The 18,016-nt window shown below is 51.7% G+C and overlaps 1 protein-coding gene across 1 annotated transcript in view; it reads right to left on the bottom strand.

Annotated features, from left to right (window-relative positions):
• TRAPPC9 (trafficking protein particle complex subunit 9) overlaps positions 1-18,016 on the bottom strand; it is a 338,695-nt gene that overhangs the window by 120,461 nt on the left and 200,218 nt on the right. The window contains exon 19 of the mRNA XM_040988506.1: positions 8,500-8,642. Within this exon, the coding sequence (XP_040844440.1) occupies positions 8,500-8,642 (143 nt within the window). The remainder of the gene's footprint in view (positions 1-8,499; positions 8,643-18,016) is intronic.

Below are 18,016 nucleotides of genomic sequence, written 5' to 3'. Positions count from 1 at the left end.
GGGCATGGGCTTGAATCCTGGTTATTCCATCTCTGATACAGCCCCCTGCTAATGTGCCGGAGAGGCAGTGGAAGATGGCCCAAGTGTCATCCATGAGAGATCTGGAAGAAGTTCCTAGCTCCTGGCTCTGGCCTGGTCTGGCCTAGCCTTGGCCAGTGCAGCCATTTGAGGACTAAGCCAGCAGATGGAAGATCTCTCTCTTCTGCTCTCACTGTCTAGCCCTCTAATCCCACCTTCCAAATAAATGAAATAAATCTTTACCAAAAAAAAAAAAGGGAACTAATCAATCTGGGAATCCAGCTGCTGTTTGTTCACATGCACTCACTGCAGTGCACCTGCTCGCTCAGCAGTCACAAAGAGGCCACCGCTGTCCCCCTCAGCAACACAGGCACATCTCGATATGGTAATGCTGGGGACAGCAGCTGCTCTCAAGGAGGACTGCAGGACACGACACGCCTCTTGCGACATCAGGTCAGGGATGGCATCGGGGTGTGACTCCAAGAGGGTAGAGAGCTGGACCCAAGGGAGCTGCTCTTCATCCTAAAGGCAGTGAGGTCACAGGGCACATGTGTGTGGCTGCAGGTCACCCTGAGGATTTACCATCACTGCAACAACACCAACACTGGGATGAGCCAGCATGGCTACAACACGTGGCCTGCTCCGACTCAGCTCTGTTGTTAACTGGCTGGGACATCATAACCTAGTCGCTGAATTTTTCTGGATCTCAGTTTCCCCAGCCTCCTCAAAGGGATAAGAATGCCTACAGCACAGATCGGGGAGGCCCCAGTGAACTCTGTCAAATGCACGGGCTTCATGAACCCCCTTACTGAACCCACATCAACACAAGGGGTGCTGCGGGGACAGCAGCCAAAACCTGCCCGCCTTCCTTGCAAACGTTCCCTCCACTGACAGCAAAATGAGGAAGCCACACACCAAGCCTTGGGTGCATCTGCAGATCACAGCGCCAGATGTTTGGGGGGAGGGCTGGTTTTCCTCCTGAACCCAGTGGGACATCACTGAGGCACCCCAGAGTCCCCATGCCCAAGGCTGTCCATTCCCGAGTGCAGGAGCATGATGTGAGAACGGCAGAGACAGAGCAAGTCTCCAGGACCTTTCCAAAGTCCCCTCTTCCCAACCGCCTGCGCACAATCTACCTTGTTTCTGGAAAGAACGTGCAGCCAGTAGGAGGCTTGTGGGCTTCCCCGAAGGCTGGAGTCCCCCACACTTCCTGAAGCCCAGAACCCAGGATCTTCCAGGGCAGGCCCCTTGGGTTGAGGTGAGACCTGGTGGAACAGACCCTCTGTGGGTGGGGTCTGGGAGTCCTGGGGCTTGCCCTTGGCAGTGCCTGTTGGACCTGTGGCCTTGAAGTGAGCTCTTAGGTCGAGCAAGCCACAGTGGCACAGCCCTCACTCTGTCTGCCCCAAGACACTCTGCCTAGGAATTTCTGAGATGGAAAGCAACTCTTGTTGGCATTGTCCAGGTCATCAAACCTGCAGGCTAAGAGAAGCCAGCCAGAACGTGCTCCTCTGGCAGCCCCGGCTAGGCCTGCCTGGGCACAGATGCTACAGGGAGCACCAGGCAGGCGCACACCCTCGGGAGGAATCTGGGCACTTGGGCGCCATCCCCTGTAGCCACTGGCCACTTCCCAGCCCACCACACCTTGTTACACCAGGCACTTCAGAACAGAAAAAAAAAAATGGAAACATGATCAGATTTTTTAAATACTGTAAAGGAATTCTAGTTTAGTCCTTAAAAGGAATTCCTTTGTATGCTTTTCTTCTTTTTAAAGATTTATTTTATTTGAAATAGTTAAAATACCTGTTTCTCAGCCTTCTCCCTCTTAGTACTTGGCATCTCCCTATTCCTGGAGAATGGCCATTTGAAGCCTTGTAAAGTTTGTACAAGACACATCCAGGGCTTGCGGAGCAGGGGCACCTCTGCCTTCCATGGCACTTTACAACTGCCATGGCAAGCACGTGAGGCCCTGCTTGCTCTTAGAGAAAGCTCTCCCCACAGCAGCTGCTCTCCTTGGCACAACTTACCACCTGGCACTTCATGTCTGCTGTCTGCAAGAGTCTACTTAAACATGTTTGTGGAAAACAAAATTAGACCATAAGTTGATCTGGGTGTAAAAACCATAACGCACATGCACAGTTTTTTCACAATAAAAATCTGAAGACCTCTCATATACTGGATTTCAAATTTGGCTTGCACTGAGATAAACTTATGCATTAATTCCATTCTCCGTGAGCACTTTCAACCTTGCTCGCGCTGGGTGGTGAACTCCTGTCCATTGCCCAGCTCTTCCACTGAAGCACCCCTCTGATGAACTCGGCTTTACCCACTGCTGTGTTCAGCACCTAGGAGAGCACTTGGCAGAAAACAGCAAGAACAATTGTCCCAGGAAGGCAGGGAAGGAGAACTGCTTCAGGACAACTTGTTGGAAATAGCAAGGAAAAAAAAAAAAATACAGCTTGAATCTCACTAACAGAGACATCATGAACAAATCCAGGTGAGTCCACAAGATGGGACAGCCTGAAATTTGTAAACTAACCAGAAGATCAACAGTGGGCTGAGGAAAAAACAATCACCTTGAATTAAACATACATTTAATTTTCTAAAGACTGAAGCTCTACTGTTAGAATGATTGTAACAGGAGCAAGCACGGTAGCTCAACAGCTAATCCTCTACCTGCTAGCATCGCACATGCGTACTAGTTCTTGTCCCGGCTGCTCTGCTTCCCCTCCAGCTCCCTGCTTATGGAGCAGGGCAGCAGAGCATGGCTCAGGTTCTTGGGCCCCTGCACTCACATGAGAGACCCAGAAGAAGCTCCTGGCTCCTGGCTTCAGATCAGCTCAGCTCCAGCTGCTATGGCCATTTGGGGTGTGAACCAGTGGATGGAAGATTACCTCTCCCCCTCTCTGTCTTTCCTTCTATGGAACTCTGACTTTCAAATAAAAGTAAGTATTTTTCTAAAAAGTGATGGAAGCAAGTCCTGCATACAGATTCAGATTGCTATATGACTTGGGAGAGCTTTGCATCAAGCTATTAGTAACAAGCGTCTTCGCAAGGAAAAGTCCTCACAGCACAATCTTCCACTTCCCTCGCATGCGTGAGGTGATGGGGCATCCTGACAAGGCTGCCTGATGCGGCTGCTGCCAAGGACTCCTTCCTTTGTGCCTGAAACTCATACCCGCACACACACCTGAGCCGCGTGCCCATCACTGATTTCCAAGGTCCCACCCTGGCAGTACCACGGGAGACTCCACACAGGTGACCCTGCTGACCCTCAAGTCTTGGGACCCCATGGGGTCTTTGTCACCTCCATTTCAAAAGGCAGTGCTGGGGGGAAGACGGCTGACTTCCTGCAGACTCTGGCACACGTGGGCAGCAGGATGCAAACCTGGCCCATTGGCGCCAGAGTCTCTCAGGTGCCTGTAACATGCTCTGCCTCCCCTGAGAGGCACCTTCTCCACCGGCATTACATACTGCAACAGGGCAAAACTGTCCCTCAGGAGAGCACGGAGTCAGGGTGCAGACAGGGACAGCGTGGCCAATCCTCCCTAATCCAGTTCCCTAACTACATTATTAGGCAGCTTTGTGCAAAGAGCAAATCTCAGAGGGAACTGATCCTCTGGAGGAAAGCCAACCGAGACCTGTGTGCGCCTAGAGGGAGAGCGGGGCAAAAGGAAACGGAAATTCCAACCTGAGTCTAGACTGCTTCAGTGTTTGGGGGGAAATAGCTGCACTTTTTAGTTTCATGTGATCCTCCTCTTGCTGGGATGTCAGGCAGGACCAGTAAACCTCAGCCACTCAGCCCCGGGCTGCTGGTGGTGGCAGTGAAAACCCAGCACCCAGAGGCAGCGTGGCCACAAGCTCGAGTTTGGCTGTTGTGAGAGCCACACATCTGCCTCCTTCATCCTCAATTCACTGACAGGCACCAGTGTGTGTAACATCTCCAAGTACTCAATGGGGCTTCAATGGGGAACAGTGCTGTGGCATCACAGGTAAAACCACCACCACCTGCACTGGTCAGTATTCCAAGTAGGCACCAATTTGAGTCTAGCCACTCCATTTCCAATCTTGTTTCCTGTCAATGTTTAGAGGATGGTCCACAGCCTTAGGCCCCTGCACCCAACAGGGAGATCTAGAAGAAGATCCTGGATTCCAGCTGCAAATGGGCCCAGCCCTGGCTGTTGCAGCCATTTAGAGAGCAAACCAGTGCATAAAGATCTCTCTCTGCCCTTTAAATAAACAAATAAATCTCTTGAGACAAAAAAAAAAAAAGGAAAAAAAAAGACTAAGAGATCCTTGCCGCTGCAATGGGACATGGGACGCTCCCAGAACACCGAGGTCCAGGACAGACTGGACATCTCCCTCCCCTCCACCTGCAGAAGACTGTCCTTTAAAAACCCCAATTAAAAGCAAACAACTGCAAAAGTTACTCAGTTCATGAGAGTGGCAAACACAACGCACACCCACCTGCATTTTGGATTCATGAAGGAATGTGTAATTCTGTTGACGCCCCAAAGCAGTCAACCCATGTGGAGCCGCTCTGCTTTAGGCTTACGCAGGCTCGGGCTGGCAGGCAGGTGCACACACGGCCCGAGGCTATCAGCAGCAGGCTCCCAGGGCCTCACCCTCACAGTGGGAGCTGCACATGCCGAGGCCCCATGCATGTTCACTCGGCAACACACGCTTCAGCCAGTTCCCAGAGCTGAACACGCCTCAACATCTGGAGAGAGCATCAAAACACAGAGCTCCCACTGCCCCCGCCTCCCACCGGCACAGTGGCCGAGGCCCACTCCTTCAAGAACGAATACCCAGCACTTCACAAAATTCACGGGAAATGTTTATGGTGGAAGTATTTTGCGTGGATGTAAGCATTTTACACGTGTGTTCACACCAGGCGTGTACCCCTTGCTGCACAAGGGCATGGCCAACATTGGATCCCAGCCTGCTGATAAGCGGAGTTCCTCAGACGGGCTGGCCACATCGAGGCTCTCCACGGAGCAGCAGCTGCACAGCGCAGTGAGGCATTTCTGCCTCAGAGCCACAGGGAATGTGTGCTATGCTGGCTTGAGGGGCTGACAGCTGCAGAGCAGCCTTGGTGGGCCCAGGGTGCAGCATCGGAGCTTGCAGGATGCAGGGTTCTACTGGCTGCCTTCTCATTTGTCACACATGAGCAAGTGCTCCAAGCAGAAGACCAACTGACGTCATGTCGTTGGGCTCACTCCTGACAGTTCCGGTCCGCACGGCCCTGTGTCAGCCTTACACTGATAAAACGCTTTCTTGACTTAAGTCTTACAACAGTAACTTTAAGTCCTGCAACTTTCTTTTCTTCTTTGATCAAGTGGGTTTTTATGTTTTGCTGTTGTTTTGGTCTATTTCAGGTCTGATTCATTTCAAAATAATTTTTAAAACAGCTTACTAATTTCCACCAAAATAAAAAATCCTGTTAGGACTTCGGGTACAACTATACGGAATGTATAATCAAGTTTTTAAAAACTAAGAGCTTGGGCCCGGCGCGGTGGCGCAAGTGGTTAAGTCCTCGCCTTGAGCACACCGGGATCCCATATGGGCGCCGGTTCTAATCCCAGCAGCCCCGCTTCCCCTCCAGCTCCCTGCCTGTGGCCTGGGAAAGCAGTCGAGGACGGCCCAAAGCTTTGGGACCCTGCACCCACGTGGGAGACCCGGAAGAGGCTCCTGGCTTTGGATCGGCATACTCTGTCTCTCCTCTCTGTATATCCGCCTTTCCAATAAAAAAAAAAAAAAAAAAAAAAACTAAGAGCTTAACCCTAACTGATCCCTCCAATCAACAAGCACGGTACAGCTCCCCAATTATTTAAAATCTCATTTAATTTCTCTTATTTATATTGTCACTTTCTAAGTAGACATCTTATTTCTGTAAGTACTTTAAATTTTTTTTCTATTGCAAACATAATTTTCAGATTTTCATTTTAAAACAGTTTATCGCAAGTACATGGATACAATTTATTTCTTTTTTAATTGGAAAAGCAGATATGCAGAGAGATACAGAGAGAAAGACCTTTCATCCACTGGTTCTCTCTCCAAGTGGCCACAAAGGCTGGAACTGAGCTGATCTGAAGCCAGGAGCCAGGCATTTCTTCTGGGTCTCCCACGTGGGTGCAGGGTCCCAAGGCTTTGGGCCGTCCTCGACTGCTTTCCCAGGCCACAGGCAGGGAGCTGGAGGGGAAGCGGAGCAGCGGGATACAATCCGGCACCCATATGGGATACTGACGGATGTAAGGCAAAGATTCAGCCACCAGGCTATCTGCTGGCCCTAATACAACTGATTTTTAAACACTAAGTAGTATCCTGTAATCCTGCTGAACAGACTTCCTAGTTCAATGATCTCTTTGGCATGGTAATCACTTCACGCACAAACACATGCATAATCACTTTACTTCTTCAGTTCCAGGTTCTCTGCATTAACTTTCTTTCCTTATCGCCCTTCTCAGCAGTGTGCGGCACAAGCTTGGTGATGAGGGCGTATGCCGCTCGTCCTGAGGCTCCCCTCAGTGCCACGTGCCCTGGGGCCACGCTCAGGCCCGCAGCTGGAGGGTGCACTCTGCTAACCCCGCCTACCTGTTCCAACGGTTATCTGTACATCAGCTCACCTATTCTGATGATGTCTCCTTTGTTTTGCTAATGCAGCACATACCAAGGTTTATTTTTTTTTTTCAGTGGTTAATTTTGTTTAATTGCATTTCTGGACCGAAACTCAATTGTTCATGCTGTTATCATTTTATATACCTCAAGTTGCTTCCATTGGTGGGAAGGCAGCTATAAACATGAAGCTGAAGGTCTCGAGCTGTGCCTGATGGCACTGACACCAGGGAGGAAGCATCACCACTGGCTTAGCCTCCCAGGCACGCCCGCTGAGCCCACTGTCCACTCCCTGGGAAGCATCCTTCAGCTGTCATGGGTCCACTCCTGAATTCCATTTCTTCTCATGTCAGTTTTAACGGGTTTTGTCTTTCACAGCATTTATCGACTTTATGTGAATGGTCACCATTACTGAAACATTGTTTTTCACAGGACCCTCTTCCCCCTTAAAGTCTGCGGAACCCAGGGTTTCTCATCCTCCATACTAGTGACCAACACTCAATTCTTCCCTAATCATCCTGGTTACAATTCATTCACATTATCATAAATATTTTTCACTAATCTCATGCACTCTTGTTCCATTTCTGTATACAGTGAATCCATCACCCTCTTTATCTAATGCAGAACCCTTATCATTCATTTAAACCATTCCCTGTTTTCAAAGCAAGCACTGACTGGTGTACAAGCATCAACTGGATCACAAGAGGTGCAGTGGGGTCACGTGAGCCGGGCAGCCCTTGGGGGCACTGGTGCTTCAGCGGGGTGCAGTGGGGTCACCTAAGCCAGGCAGCCCTTGAGGGCACTGGCGTTAAGCGGGGCGCAGTGGGGCCACCTAAGCCGGGCAGCCCTTGAGGGCTCTTGTGTTAAGCGGGGCGCAGTGGGGCCACCTAAGCCGGGCAGCCCTTGAAGGCACTGGTGCTTCAGCAGGGTGCAGAGGGGTGAGCAGGTAGTTCAGGGAGCAGGCCACAGGATCTGGTGATGAGTGAGATCAGAGAAGAGAGGAAAGGAGGGGCAGGAGAAATCCAATCTAAATCCCCTCTCCCACAAGGAAGGGCCAGGAAGAGGTGGCAGGTGCACAGTGTCGGTGTCAGGGTCCCAGCAGCTCCGCTGTAGCACTTCTGAGGGATTCTGAGCTCTGAATCTGTCCAGGCCTCCAGCCACGTGTGGGCTCCAGGGCTGGCCAGGCTGGTACTGTTCCCACACACTCAAGGTCTGGGACCTAAGAACAGGGCTCATCCTCACCGCCACCACCTCCCCTTTACTAAGGAACAAGTCACTGCTGCTCTGTGCACACTTGCCAGCTCCCAGCCCCGTCACAATCTGTGAGAGCTCAGGGCTGACCAACACCTACCTACCCAAAGTACCTGGCTCCTGTGCACCTGCGCGGCCTGCAAGGGGCTGGGCTTCACGCAGATGCTAATGGAACCCGGTCCTCCCACCACAGCCCTACCCAGAAACACGTTTGCAACAAAAATCTGCCACTGCCCCACCTCCAAGAGCAACACAGCACTTTGTACCGCCACCCACATTCGCCCACATCCGCCCAGAGTGAACAGCGTCCAGTGTCTTGCTCTCTTAGGAAGAAGGCCGGGCCTGGGGCAATGAATACAGGGGTGCTTATCTGGCAGAAAAGCTGTCTGGCAGGAGGTCCAGGGCTCCCAGAGACAGGGAGCTCCCAAGAGCCAGGGATGGCACAGAAATGGGCATCGTGCCCCTACAGTGCCCCAGCAACACATGGCCATGTGCTGAGCTCCCCTGCAGACAAGGAGAGGGGAGCCTGGTGCTGAAGCAAGGACTGGTCAGGCTACTACAAGAGGAGGATTCCCACTGATGGACAGGGGACTGAGAGGCACTGGGACCACCAGTTACCTGGTGGCTGGGAGGGTGCTGACACGGGTAAAGAAGACAGACGGTTCCACTTGCACGTGCAGCCCCAGCGCGAGGTTCCGGTAGTACCCTTCTACGTGGCCTGGGCCACCGGAGTACTTGAAATTCAGGATGGCCGCCAGGGTCTGGGAAGACATGGAAAGATAAAAACAGTGGTGAGTTAGTGTCCTGCAGGGGGCAGGCTTCCCAAGAAACACTCCAAGCACACAGCCCCCTCCCGCCACACCCGGCGGTGGGGAGGGGGCAGAGTCACACCTCCTTCCCTGTGCCACCCCAGTGTCCACATGGCGATGCCCAGCCCCGATGTGCAGGCGGACAGGACCCCGAGGTGAGCTGAGCAGAGACAAGACAGACCTCATCTGCACCTAGATCAAGTAGGGCCAGATGAGCTGTCCAATCCCAAATCCACAGTTATAGGCAGCTAAGGCCTTCCAGTTGCAGATTCGGGGGACACCACCCAACAAGCAGCGGCAGGAGGCTGTGGGTGGCTGTGATGCAAGGAATGACCCACAGCTGGGCTGGGAGAACACCTGGGGCCCAGGCAGAATGCAGTTCCCACCCAGTCCCAGGCTCTTCTCCGTCACTCTCCCCACCCAGTACCCACACAGGCCTGGCAGGAGGGCAGGGAAGCAGAGTACTCCTTAGTAACACAGGTCTGGATCCCATCACAGCCCTTCCTCCCCACACCCCCTTCCTCCTGTGAAGTTGTGCCGCAGGATGCACAAGGAGGGGTTCAGGGCCCATGGTGTCGCACACACAGGGACACTTGCCCTCTGGTGATAGAGTGAGTCCTGAGCCAGGGCTCTACACAAACACCGGCAGGGATGTCCTGTGACTGGACAGGCCGGAAGTTGCTCACATCAACACTCAGAAGCATGAGAACAGTAGGGACCCAGCCTGGCCCTGCCACCAGCCCAAGAGACACCCAGGAAGAGTCACAAGGACAGAGGAGGCAAGGGCGTGAAGCCACTGGAGCCGCTGCTGAGAGCTGGGGCCAGGAACCCCCAACCCCAGGCCCCCACGGTTCCCTGGCTTCACAATGCATTCCCCCAGCCACTGGCAACTCCAGAGGTGAGAGCTGCCCACTCCTACGCCATAGCCCCACAGCTACACACCCAGCTCCATCTGCTCTTTCCCGTGTCTTTGCAGACTTCCCAGGGAGCTATGCTTGGTGTGAAATGAAGATGAGACTCTGATTCTCAGAAAGCTCCATGAATGTTCAGGTACTAAGGAGACGGATAAATCAATATATACTCGGACAGGCACAGCCACACCACCCCCCAACACCAACACCACACCAGCCCACCAGCCCCAAAGTGCAGGTGCAATGAGTACCCAGGACAAAAACCAGACTCTAGGCAATGACCATGAAGAGTCTACATCTATAAGACCCGTGCACTCGCAGCCAACGGCGGGCTAGTTTTTTTTACTTTATTTTTTGCTCTTAGGATCAACTGAGAAGTCATGTTCAGAGAATCAGGGAGGTAAAATCACCAAGGGGATGAGCAAAACCCCGCTCCAAGACAGCCAACTGTCAGGTACCATGCAGCAAAGCAGAAACGATCTGTGCTCTGTTGCTCCATAGAGAGTTCATGAAGGCGCTAATTGTGGGGAAAGAGCTGTCTGGTTGAAGAAAACCAAGTGCAGAAAAGGCTTTATGAAATAGCATTACTGCTTTTCCTCCAATTAAAAGAAGAAGAACAAGAAGACAATGACGATGATGACGACGATGACAAAGAAGAAGAATCCTTCCCAGCCTGATGACATTAGAATATTCTAATTAAAACCACCAAATGGGTTGCTAAGGCACAAGACACAAGGTGTCCAGGTGTTGGTCCTGATCAGAGAGTGGTGGGAAGGGTAAATCTCCATGAGAGCCCTTACTTTAAGAGAAGCCCAACACAGACGTTGGCAATAAGCAAGAAACCAAAAGCAAAACATGTGTTTCCCAGGCATCCTACAACTTACTGTTCAAGATGAAACGAAAGGTTCTCCCTAGTCCCTTCCTGGCCAGTGCCTCTAGGTGCCTGATGCAGAAACCTGTGCTGTCTTCATTAGCAAGGCCCTGGATGGTCAGGGAACTGGTCTAGGCCATGCCCAGGAAGAAACCCAGCCAGGGAGCGAGTGCAGAGCCCCAGCGCTGCACAGCCCACTCCCCTATCATTCATGCCACTCCTGAGACTAGCCTTCCCAGGACGCACTCACCAGTCCAGAGGGGTGTCCCCCAGAGGCCAGGCATGGAGCAGATAAATGAGGGGAAGCAGACACACTGCTGCCCTCGTGGTGCACAAGCAAGGGGAGGCAAGCCCAGCAACCTCTGAGAAATGGTGACATGTGACCTCACAGTCAAGTGTGTTAGGCTGTGGCAGGATGTGGGCCAGTGAACATATGGGCAGGAGCTGGATAAGGAGGAAAAACAAACAGGCAAGGAGGATGGGGGCAACCAACTGCTAACTCAAAAGTGGACCCAGCAGAGAAACCGAATAAGCTGCAAATGGCTTCCTGGACATTTCAAAAAGTGTGATGATTTTCTAAGGTCATCTGACAAAGCGAAAAAAGAAGAGTGACTGGCCATTGGTGTCAGGAAGGGAGCGTGAGCGTCAGTGTCCATTCTAGACCTTAAAGGGCTGTCAGAGAAGCAGTGTGGGCAATGTCGAGCCCGTGGACTCTACAGCCCAGCTGCAGTGGGCATGCACATGGTGCCCAGCAGGTGGAGGACCCACAGGAAGTTAGCTGAACCCCCTGCCACTTGAGGGGCAGGGACCTACCCGAGGACCTGCCCCTCCAGGCAGACCCTGGCTCAGTTATCTCCCACTGGATTCGGCCTGACATTTACTTTCAGAGACTGAACCTTCTTAGTCATCCACGGAGAGAAGAGGAACAGCGGAAAAGCCTCCCCACTCTTGCTATCCACATCCACCCAAATGATGAAAATCATACCAAGAGCTCACATGGAAACTACTGAAAAAGCCCCTTACAGATCCACACACTGCCTGCAAATCCAATCCAGGAGTGTAACGGATCCACGCTGCCTGCGAATCCAATCCAGGAGTGTAACGGATCCACACTGCCTGCGGATCCAATCCAGGAGTGTAACGGATCCACACTGCCTGCAGATTCAATCCAGGAGCACATTGGATCCACACTGCCTGCGGATCCAATCCAGGAGTGTAACGGATCCACACACCGCCTGCAAATCCAGGAGTGTAACGGATCCACACCGCCTGCGAATCCAATCCAGGAGTGTAACGGATCCACACACCGCCTGCGGATCCAATCCAGGAGTGTAACGGATCCATGCTGCCTACGGATCCAATCCAGGAGTGTAACGGATCCACACTGCCTGTGAATCCAATCCAGGAGTGTAACGGATCCACACTGCCTGTGAATCCAATCCAGGAGTGTAACGGATCCACGCTGCCTGCGGATCCAATCCAGGAGTGTATCGGACACTGCATCACTGGGTGAGCTCTGTCTCAGCAATGCAAGGCTAGCTTAACCTTCAAAACTCAGCTTATTTCCTCCCCATCTTAACAGACCACTGATAGGTGAGAATGACAGGAAGTCACATGATCAGTGGTTTCAGGAAAAGCACAAGACAAAACCCAAAACCCAAATCCCACTGATGAGTTTTCTTAAACTCAGTACACCAGGTGTGCCACCTTCCCAGTGAACAGCCGAATGCTTCCCAGCTGCAGCCCAGCATGTGGCCGTCACTGCACCTGTCCAGCATCGCACCTCGCAGCCAGTTCAAGACCAGAAAGGCACGCATGTTGTAAAGGAGTGTCAAATATTTTTTTTAATCTTAAGAAATCTACCAGACTGATCACACATTGTTGACGTCAGTGTGAAAGAATACAGTCGCTCTGCAAACCAGTTCGCAAATTCCTTAGTAACTGAAACCTAGTATTAACACACCACTCAGCAACATGACCCCTACCAAGAAAAGCAGACAGAGACGTAACTATTGACGCCCATTGAGACTTTATTCATAACCATCCCAAACGTGAAATAATGCCCAAGGCCATGCAGAGGTGTGACCACAGATCAGCAGAGGAATCTGACAGTGACGGAAGGAATCCAGACACACAGGAATGTGCACAGATACCTGCGCGCGTCAAGGCCAGGGAAGCTCCACCCTCAGGTGACCGGAGAGGACCCCAGGCTGGGCAGGAGACTGGCCAGCAAGGGGGCAGGTGCATGGCCCAGCTTGCCAGGCCAGGCGGTGTGGACAGCCCACGTGGAGTGAGCAGCCGGAGCTGACTGTACACACACAGGAGCAGGCCACAGAGCAGGCTTGTGTGCACGTGGGACTGGCGAGGACATGAAACCTCTGGAAACGGTGCAGTTCGGAGGCGGTGGCGATGTAACCTTGGCCGAATCACGCTCGCTGTCTGTCCCTCCAACCCTGCCTGTTGTGCTGGACACTGTATGAGGTTTTGAGGCCAATGGCTGCTGTTAACCTGTGTTACTCGCTGAATGCCCCAATGTTTCTATTTTAAATTTCTTCTAATATTTACTTATTTTTATTTGAAAGGCAGGTTTACAGAATGAGAAGGACAAAGAGAGGGAAATGGCCAAATGGCCACCGTAGTCAGAGCTGGGCTAGTCCAACGCCAGGAGCCTCCTCCGGGTTGCCACATGCTGCAGGGGCCCGAGGACTTGTGTTGCTGCTGCTGTCCCAGGCGTATCTGCAGGGAGTCAGGGCACAAGTGGAGCAGCCAAGTCTTGAACCGGCATCTGAGACACCAGCACTGCAAGTGGAGGGTTAGCCTTACCATATCACAGCACCTGCCCGTCCCCAAGACTCCTAATACAAGGAAGGCCACTAAAATGAAAAAACGTAAAAATCACTCCCACGTGCATTCAGACATGACATCCAACATCTGACAACAACAACTGAGTCCTCCGCTCTGATATGACGTGGAAGGGGTTCCTTGGAGCACAGGGTGGGGGCACACTCCCAGCTCAGCAGTTTCCTAAAGAAAGGCCTACCCACTCTCCAGGTCATCAGCCTTTCAGAGTCCACCCAAGTCCCTCCTCAGAGATGATGGCACCTGGCAGCTGCCCAACCACTCCAATTCCAGCACTGCATCCATGACGTGCGGCAGCAGCCAGGAGCCCAAGACAGAGACAGCACCAGGACTGCGAGATGCCAAGCAGGACCCTGCAAAGCGTAAGGGGGCCCCTGACTGCCAGCTGCAGCAAAGAGAGCTACAACCCAAATCTCCTTACTCCCCAGCCAAACATCACCTCCTCTAGGAAGCCTGCCCAGTGACTCCCCCAGGGGAAAATGGGCCGTTCCCCAACCTGGGCTGCAGGAAACGCTCACACTCAGCTCTGGGGCTCACCACACTTGTACTCACACCCGTGGCTCCACGATGGCTTCACATGTAAACGCCAGGAAGCGCTACAGCGTGTGCCTGGCTGGCTCCCTGCCTGGCCAAAGTCCCCTCCCACCTCACCCAGAAAAACCACACACACGAGCTTTAGTCAGCTGCCAAAAAACTCACAAATTCTCAGCTTCCTTCCTCCCAACCCTGGCCATGTTAACCGCAAAGAGCCGCCTGCCTAACATGAAGCCTCAGAGCTGAGATTCCACTGCAGAACATTTGCAGGTCACCTGCAGACACGCGTGGCCTGTGACCACACACGGTGCTTCTGCTCGAGTCTCTTAGATGCTGCTTGGTTAGTCTGGCTTTGCTTAGTGTTGGTTGGTTGGTGAATCCCGCCTGCAGACATTGTCACAAGAGGCAGTAACGCATCCTAGCCATTGCCCCTCAGTTTCTCTTTGGAAAAATTAGTTTCCAAAGAGGGAAACTAATGGGTCAAGAAGTAAATTTACTCATAATGGCAGTTTCTACCAAAACATCCTTCAGTGAAAACTCACTAGCTTCAAAAGCTCCACGCAATGATTAACAACACTTCTCAAAGCCCTGAAAGCAGGCTGTGTTGTCTACTGCTGGATTTAAAAGTAATAATAATAAAAAAAAAAACCCTACATTTTTCTATCGAGAAACTTGAACGTCTGTTCATATGCTCAGGCCATTTTGTGAATGGGAATGTGGATTATCATCTGGTTTTTGTTACTGATCTATCAGTCTCCTTATTTCATATGGCAGGAAGCTTACATACGTATTAAAGAGATTACTCCTCTACAAATTCATGTCTCCAGATAGAGACAAGTCTTGCGACTTTCTCATTTCTTTTATCTAGACTTTGTTTAAAAAAAAAAAAGAGAGAGTCAGCCTAGTGCACTGACTACAGCTAAGAAATCAATGGATGAGAACAAAGAATCCAAAAATAAACCCACACTGATAAAGGTAATTGGTTTTTGACCAAAGGCTAAGGCGATTCAATGATCAAATTAGCCTTCTGGACGACTGGCTAAGTCTAGAGAGACGCATCAGCCTGACCCCGGACCACACACACAGATCATGTCCCTATTGGCTATACATTTAAACACTTGGCATAAACACAGAGACTTCTGGGAAAAACCGACAAGACTCCTTGTGCAAGCTCAGGATGGGGAGAGAGAGCTCAGCAAAGACTCCGGAAGCACTCAACATTCAAAGAAACACCAATAGTGTTAAGAATTTTTAAAAAGGGCCCAGTGGCGTGGCCTAGCTACTAAAGTCCTCACCTTGAACATCCCGGGATCCCATATGGGCACAGGTTCTAATCCCAGCAGCTCCACTTCCCATCCAGCTCCCTGCTTGTGGCCTGAGAAAGCAGTCGAGGACGGCCCAAAGTCCTGGGTTCCTGCACCCATGTGGCAGACCTGGAGGAAGTTCCAGACTCCTGGCTTCGGAGTGGCGCAGCACCGGCTATTGTGCTCACTTAGGGAGTGAGTCACCAGACAGAAGGTATTTCTCTCTGTCTCTCCTCCTCTCTGTATATATCTGACTTTGCAATAAAAATAAATAAATCTTTAAAAAACAAAGAATTTAAAAAAATGTAGGGGCTAGAGTTGTGGCACAGATTAAGCAGCCACTTGCAAGGCTGACATCCCATACAGGCACCAGTTGGAGTTCCAGCTTTTTGTTTGCAAACCAGCTGCTTCCCTGCTGTGGAAGAGGGCCTGCGTGCTGGGCCCCCTGCTCCCATGTGGGAGACCCCAGCTCTGGGTGTTACAGCCAGTGGGGAGTAAACTAATAGATGAAGGCGCTCTCCTTCTCTCTCTGAACTCCGCACATTTCACACAAGTAAACAAATAAACAATCTTTTTTAAAAAGGAAAAAAGACTACAAAATCAATTCAAGGAAATGTACAACTTATCAAATTTATGGACATACTACTACTCAAATTACTTGATTACCCGTTTCAGGTCTGTGTGGTCTGGAAGGGGTTCTTCTCATTCTTGATACTGACATGGTGTGCCATGACATGTGAGCACCATGTGTATTTATGTGTGTGTGGTATGACAGCATGTGTGCATGAGTCTGTGCATGTGTGTCTCTGCCTGTCTGCCAGATTATCGACTTTATTGGTATTCAGACTTTTTAAAAAGATTTATTTATTTTTATTGCAAGGTCAGATACACAGAGAGGAGGAGAGACGGAGATGAAATCTTCCATCCAATGACTCACTCTCCAAGTTGCCATAACGGCCGGAGCTGAGCCGATCCGAAGCCAGGAGCCAGGAGCTCCTGTAGGTCTCCCATTCAGGTTCAGGGTCCCAAGGCTTTGGGCCGTCCTCAACTGCTCTCCCAGCCGACAAGCAGGGAGCTGGATGGGAAGCGGGGCCACTGAGATTAAACTGACACCCATATTGTATTCCAGCATTTTCAAGGCAGGACTTTAACTGCTAGTCCACTGCCCTGGGCCCAAGAATTAATTTTTAATTTGTTCATTTTCTGAAACGTTTGTCACCTAACATCAGCCTCGGCACGGATCAAGTGTTCACCTTGTTTCTAATTAGGATGCAGTTTCTCAATGTCTGTGCAGCAAATGGGAGCGTGACACTATTGATGTGCACACTTCCCTCTCTTGGCCAATTCTGGCAGGTAACACTGCCCAGGGACCCCGCAGCACATAACAGAACGCAGAAATCCCCTGCCGTGGCCAGCCCAGCTTCTCCCCTAAGGATCGACTAGGTGAGAACTGGTGACCTTGCTGGCCATGACCTCCAGCGGCTGCACACCTGCACACAAGCCTTGCTCAGCACGCTGCACCTTGCAGGAAAATCCTTCATGCATTGGGACACTTGGCTATGGAAAGAGGCGCTCCAACCTGCGTTCCAGGATGCCCACCCAGCCCATGGGTGAGCCCACGCTCCCTCCCTGATGTTACTGCATTCCTGGAGGCCCCAGCCTCAAAAGCACTGCCCTCTGCCACCGGGACAGGTGTGAGCCATGTGGCCTGCCCACCAGGACTGAGACACGGGGTGCACTGACTCCGAGAACTAGAAAGGCTTAGTGCAGAAGCAGACACTTTCTTCTTAATGAGGTTGGAATAAACAGCAGCCTCCTGCCTAGGGGAGCTGGCAGTTTACTGGATAAACAGCAGGAGGAGTTCCAGGATCCTAAGGGCTTCCCTGAGGGATGTAAATTTCCCAAACATAATGAGATACACAATATTTACATATAATTACATCCAATTATCAAATGCAAAGAGTAGATTATTATTTCCCCGCTTTCAGTAAGTAAGGAAGCTTAAGAACCGGGTGTCTGTGTGCCCAGGAGTTAAGTCGTGAAAATGTCAGCCGTATTTAAATTCAGAACCCGCATTCTGGTTGTTAAACCATGGACCGTACTAGACTTCATCCCTAATCTTCACTGAACATTCCGGGGAGAGGTCTGACCCGAGGCTGTCCATGCCGGCGGGAGGCTCTCAGACGGCAGAAAGCTGCACCTAGCCCGTGCCACCTCCCTTCTAAGAACTGACGGGTGATAGAAGGGGCATGTGTGGTTTGAGCCATGTTGGGCACCGTGAATTCTCAACACATGAACACATGGCCAGCAGCAATGCCCACGCAGACTTCTCTGAACTCCTACCCACTCTGCCTGTTCCACAAGGTCCCAGTCCTGGCGACACCCAGGAGCCCAGCAGGAGGGCTTACGATGGAAGCCCAGCTCACCCTCAGGGTCCCGGGGCAGGACACCAGCATGAGATGAGGCAACGCTAAGGACACTCACACTGCGCAGTGCACACCCACCTGAAGATGCCTGAGACCCTTCAGGAAGGCGGGGCCAGAGGCGGACCCTTCCTCCTGATGCCCAGGAGCACACACTCACTCTCAGCTGCCCAGTTTTAGAATCAGACATAACCAGACCACTAGATGTGACTCTCCACTGAGGAGCCCCTAGTCAGGGGAGGAACCGGTGGCAAGGGCCAGGGCCAAGGCCTGGGTTCTCATCCAGCGTTTACTAGTCACAAAAGCCCCATCACGGAGGGAGGGGAAACGCTGCCACCCCTGCCGTCCTGCCATGGACAGGCCCTCAGCCTGGGGTGGTCACGTGTCCTCCCAAAGTCTCGCCCACCCATGAGTCAAAACAGAG

This window comes from Ochotona curzoniae, unplaced genomic scaffold, assembly GCF_017591425.1.
Source record: "Ochotona curzoniae isolate NIBS_2020 unplaced genomic scaffold, NIBS_Ocur_1.0 contig_4895, whole genome shotgun sequence".
Classification (NCBI taxonomy): Eukaryota; Metazoa; Chordata; class Mammalia; order Lagomorpha; family Ochotonidae; genus Ochotona; species Ochotona curzoniae.
This window is presented reverse-complemented; position numbering and strand designations above follow the sequence as displayed.